The 6,171-nt window shown below is 40.6% G+C and overlaps 1 protein-coding gene across 1 annotated transcript; it reads left to right on the plus strand.

The window, feature by feature from the left end:
* Position 1: 1 nt before the first annotated feature.
* Positions 2-439, plus strand: LOC111744807 (olfactory receptor 2AT4-like; the record flags this gene model as incomplete). Its single annotated transcript, XM_023535558.1, has 1 exon — positions 2-439. A coding segment is annotated over one exon (438 nt), but the record flags the coding sequence as incomplete, so codon positions are not given.
* Between the last annotated feature and the right edge of the window lie 5,732 nt (positions 440-6,171).

Raw genomic sequence — 6,171 nt, forward strand, 5'->3', positions numbered from 1 at the left:
CATCTACCACTGCTTCTGTGACCACTTGGCTGTGGTCCAGGCCTCCTGCTCTGACACCGCACCCCAGACCTTCATGGGCTTCTGCATCGCCATGGTGGTGTCCTTCCTGCCCCTTCTCCTGGTGCTTCTCTCCTATGCCCACATCCTGGCCTCGGTGCTTCACATCAGATCCAGAGAAGGACGCTCAAAAGCCTTCTCCACCTGCAGCTCTCACCTGCTGGTGGTTGGCACCTACTACTCATCCATTGCGATTGCCTATGTGGCCTATAGGGCTGACCTGCCCCTGGATTTCCACATCATGGGCAATGTGGTATTTGCCATTCTCACACCTGTTCTCAACCCTCTCATCTACACACTGAGGAATAAGGATGTCAAAGCAGCCATCACCAAAATGGCATGTCCCCAGGGCCCAGGGCATTCTGGAGCCCTTGATCCTTAGATATAGTTAATTCTGCTCCTAGAATACCAGTGTGCTAAGAGTAGAGAATGACACTACAGTTTTTTGAGGGAAAGAATAACATAGCAAGGCCAAAAATTTACTGTTAGGACTTCCATTTCCATTATAATGATAGGCTGGGTCATGAAATGAACACTTGTATGGAAAGAAATACAAATGTCAATAAACAAATGTCTAATAAATATAGAAAAAGCGCTCAACCTCTTTAGTAATAGAAGTACAAATTACAACAAATAAATACAACTAGAAATCAATTAGACTAACTAAAATGTCAGGTAAAATGTAAAAAAGTATCTTCTTAAAAATATCAAATAGATTTTTCAATTTTAATAGGACTAACTAGTAATAAAGATGAGAACACAGAGAAGTTTGTTATTAAGACATGAATAGACATATAGATCAATGAAACAGACTAGAGAGCCCAGAAACAGTCCCTTAAATATACAAACAATTAATATATAAAGAAAACGACACTGCGGATCTGTATAGAAGATGGACATGTAGTAAATGGTATTGGTACTATCAGATATCCATATGTCTCTAACCTCAAGAAAACACAAAAATCCATCTCATTGAAGACCTAAATATGAAGGCATAACTAGAAAACTATAGAGGAGACTGTAGTCCTGATCTTGGGGTAGGTAAATACTTCTTAAACAAGATTTAAAAAAAAAAAAACCACCCTCTAAACCTAGAGAAAAAGAAAGTATAAATTTGCCTGCTTTAAAATATTAAATTTCTGTTCATGGAAGAACACTTCTCCCTGCAAAAAAAAAAAAAAAAGTGAGACGCCAAACTACAGAACAAAAGAAGTTTTTTGCAATGCATATAATCTACTAAAGGACTCAGGATTCATAGCCAAAATATACAAAGAATCACTTCAAATCAATAAGAAAAGTCAGCCAGCCCATTAGGAAAATGAGCAAAATAGTTCACAAGAGAGAATAAATAAATACCAAATAAATATAGTAAAAAGTGTACAATCTCTTTAGTAATAGAAGTACAAATTACAAAATTAGATACCACTAGAAACCAATGAGACTGGCTAAAATGTTCAAGTCTGATGATACTAGGGTTGGCAAGGATGTGTGTCATAGGAACTCTCATACATTGACAGTGGGAGTGTTCATTGTTATAAATACTTTGGAAAACACTTTATCGCTATCTTATAATGTTGAAGATACACGTACTCTACAATCTAGCATAGCAGCATTTTTCAAATCTGTGACATGTTCATAAAATGTAACACTATATGCCCATAAAATATGAAGGAATTACATACACAGACAACTACATGGAAGAATCTCAAATCGTGTTGAGCAAAAAACCTAAGACTTAAATGAATATATACAGCATGATTCAAGTTATATAATGTTTAAAGACAGGCATAGCTAATTTATATTTTTTATCAATGCATACAGATGTCATAGACTTTGAAGAAAATAGAAGGCATATTTATTATAAAAACCAGAATCACGTTGAATTCTGTAGGAGAGGGAGAGGGTTGTAATCAGAGAGGGGCTTTATGGGGTGTTATCAATGTTTCCCTGAATGACGTGCCATGTTGTGTACTCTAGGCTTTATACATTTTTGCTCTATTTGAATATAATATTTCATTATAAACTCTTATAAAGCATCGTTCCATTGTCTGCACAATCTGCAATAGTAGTTCTCAATGTTTGGTCCACGTCTTCCCGTGTGTACAGTAGGATTGTGGTGGTTTTCACATTCACAATAAGTATCAAGCTGCTAAATATAATTTTCCCCATTTGGTCATTCATGAGTATCTGGGAGGTGCTAGACTATGCAGTAGGAGCTAGAGACACAGAGATAAATTGGGACAGTTACTGCCCTCAATTTGTTCACAGTCTAGTGAGGGAGACAGACATGGGCAGAAATAGCACAGTGTGTTGAGAGCCATTTCAGAGGGGAGCACAGGGTATAGTGGAAGCACAGAGGATACTTAATTCAAGGTAAAAATGTCTCCCATAAATATTTTGACCTGTGGCACCTGCTACTGCTTGTTTGGGAGTCCTTATGGATTTAACAATGTGTTGGATGTGAACCGACTGAACAGAAGCCCTGAGCTGCTCCCATGGGAGAAGAGGTTTCATTCTAGTGCTGACAAGATGTGGTGTGGCATCCTGTTGCTACCTGTTGGGAGAGACTGACTTTAGCATCAAAAAATGGAATTTACGCTCAGTTAAACCAAAACACTTTAACACTCGGTCTCCTTCAGGTTTCATATGGGTCAAAAAGGGGTCAGGAATGGGCAGAATTACAGTGCCCATCAGACAGGCAGAAAGGAAACCATTCTCCGAAAAGCTAATGGAGGAGGTGGTGACATTTTTGTGGCAGATGTTAAAGGGAAGAAAGTCTTCCTCAGAAAATTGTGATAAAGATGTAGAGCTTAAATGGAACTTTAAGCAAGGGCATTAGCAGAGAGTGAGCATTTCAGCAAATAGTAATGAGGATCTTCATACAGGACTTTTTAAAGTCACAATTATAACAATTTTAAGTCAAAATTATGAAACAAGGCATTTTTAGTGAATTCTAGCCCCCATTCCTGTTTCCTCCACCTGTTGCATCCCCTCTAAAGAAACTTCTCAAACCATCTTTAGCTTCATCATGAAGTTTATTAGATCAGGAGGGGCTGCAGCCATATTTTGGTTTTCATGAAGTTTTATACCCAGCTGCCAATGGCTTAGTCATCTTGCAACATGTAGTTGTAAATCTATGGTCAGTAGAGACTGATTGTGGAAGTCTCTTCTGTGGGCTGTAATGAACTGCTCATGCATGGTTTTCTCCTGGTTCTAGGTGCAGCATCAGGCGCTGGTTTAGCAGAGCCATCTCAATCATTGCTGTGTTCGTGTTCTCAAAGCCTCGAGGTCTGAAACTGGGATGGTCCCTGCACATGCACACCCTATTCCATTTAAAATGGATTTATTGCTTGGCTCAGAAGCTCTGCTTCTAAGGATCTATCTCAGAGAAATATTTAGGCACGTGTGCCCCCAAATCCATATTAAAAAGCTGTTAATTATAATTAAGTTGTTAATTACAAATAATATTATTTGTAATAGCAATAATTGAATACAACTCAAATGTCCATCAGCAGGGAAATTATTAGACAAACTATGTCATATCCATACTATGAAATATCAGATATCGGATTAAAAGAATGAAGTAGATCAGACATAGAAAAGCTTCCAAGACTTATGAATTTAGAATGTAAGTGACACAACAAGTAAAAATGATTCGATTTCTGTTAAAGGAAACACACACACACACACACACACACACACACACACACACACACACACACATGCTTAGAGAAGGTCTGGAAGGAACACACTAAATTGTTAATAGTGACTACCTCTGGGGAAGGAAGGGGAAATATGGGGAAGGGGTGGTGGAAGAAAACTTTCACTCTTCACTTAATAAAGTTCTGTATTGATTTAACTATTTTACAATAAGATCTATTTTTAATTGTTTCAAATCTTATACATATTAGTGAAAGAGAGACAAAGTCAGAAATAGAGAGCTCTGGAGCCAAAGGAGAGAATCAGAGTGAGACAGGAATGGTCTGTGACTAGGCTTTGGCCCTGCCTGGGTTTAGGGTACAGACCTCTACCTCGCATTCTTTCCACAGAATGTTTGCAAGTTCCTCATTGCACAACAGCAATAGCATATCCCAAACATGCAACAGGGTTCTACCATTTGGGTTTATTAAAATAATAGTTTTCACTTACTGAACATTTCGTATGTGGGAGACACTAGGCTAAGCACCTAACCCTTGCCAGTGGCCCATGAGATAGGTAGTTGTTATACCATTTTTACAGATAAGAAAAGGAAGTTTCAGTGAGGTTAAAGGATTTGTCCAAGTTGACATAACTAGAAAGAACTCAGGTCTCAGCCATTAGATAATGTGCCGCTGAACTGCTGACCAGAATTGGAGCCTTGGGTCCAAATCCCAGCTCTGCCACCAGCCACTTACATGACCTTGGGCAAGTCACTTCAGTTCTCTAGATTTTGGTTTCCTAAAATGTCAAATAGTAGGAAAGATTCTGACTCTGCCTATCTCCCCTGGCTGTTGCGAGACCAGATGGGAAAACAGGAATACAAATGCCCCATTGGTGATAAAGTTCTGGACTCGTGAGGGTTGTTAATGATGCTACTTTCATCATCTGCAAAGCCCAAGGCCAAATCTCACACTCCACCTTAAGAAGTTGTTCCCAGCTGGCGGGTGTGAGGTCCCATGGGGAAGCCAACTTGAGGGAGAGGGCTCCAGCAGGCCCAGGCTCCAGGGTTTAATGGGCTGTGGCTCACCTCCTACCTGGCTCTTCCCCTAACGCCAAGTGCACTGACTCCACAGAAGATACCAAGGTGGATTGGACTTGGCAGGTCAGCTGGGCTGGTAAGGGAGTGCCCCAAAGAAAGCAAAGGCTGGGGTGGGCAGACAGGCTTAGAGAGACCAGGGGTGTAGAAAGCCATGCTGAGGCGTCCAAGAGCACACATTAGATGTGTGAACACTCAATCTGACCCTGGGTCAGACACCCTAGCAGGATGGGCAGGGAATTGCAGTCACAAGCAAGAGGCTGATGATCTTATGGGAGTTTCTCACAAGGAGGCAAGGCCTATGACAGTAAAGAAAATGGGAATATTTCATGAAGTCTCTGTCAATATTACGAGTCACAATGAGGGAATTACAGTTCAGAGAGGGAAGGTGAAAGATGGTAGAGCCAGAATGGAAACCCAGGTCTCTCTAACTCCAAAGTTAATGAACCCAAACTCTGTAATTCACATACACCCTGCTCCTTTTCTATGGAAACAGAACAGCATAGTGGAAATATCACAAGAGAACGACATGAATTTGGGAGTTGTCGTGAAGTGTAATGACACACTGAATGTAAGGCATCAAGCATGCAACAGGGGCTTGACAAATGCGAGAGCTTTTATTCTCTCTTCTAAAAGGCTTGCTTGGGCCATACATCTTTAGCCCCTCACTGGGTAGAGGAGATCCTCTCTTCCAAAGCCCTCATGTTACAGATGGGAAAATTGGAGCTCAGAGGCCCAAAGCCACAGCAAGTGAGTGGCAGAGCTGGTCCAGGAGCTAGGACTATTGGTTACCAAGAAGGGCTCAGTCCTTTGCAGCAGGCCAACTCCAGAACAACCTCTGCTCTCACCCCTCACCAGTCATGGCCTTGAACAAGGGGTTGTCCTCTGACCTTCATTTATTGAAGGGGTGTAACTACTCCCTGGCTGGTTCGATAATGAGAGGAGATGATAATGTGAAGTGTGGCATCAGGCTGGACATTCAGGTGATTGGTTTTTCTGCCCTTCTCTGTCCCTCACTGGTACTGTAACTGGCTGGTAGAGAATCCTAACCAAGGATATTGTCTCCTAACAATATTTCTCTTTAGTGTCCTTAAGCCCTGAAAACATCCTTGTAATATATATTTAAAATAAAATCAGTTAATCTAACCTACAAAATAAATGTAAAGGAGTCCAGAGAATTTCTGATGTTTACTATGATGATACATCAATGCTTTTTAAAATTATCAAATACTAACTTCTTTCAAACACATGTTATAGTGCTCCTATCTAGCTGGCACCCTAAGCATGTGCTTTGTTGCATAGGCCTGCTCTGCCAAAACAGAAATTTAGGGAAGAGAAGGGCTTTGGTGCCTTTGGGGTAAGCATACAAACCTCAGTTG

This window comes from Pteropus vampyrus, unplaced genomic scaffold, assembly GCF_000151845.1.
Source record: "Pteropus vampyrus isolate Shadow unplaced genomic scaffold, Pvam_2.0 Scaffold141, whole genome shotgun sequence".
NCBI classification, from domain to species: Eukaryota; Metazoa; Chordata; class Mammalia; order Chiroptera; family Pteropodidae; genus Pteropus; species Pteropus vampyrus.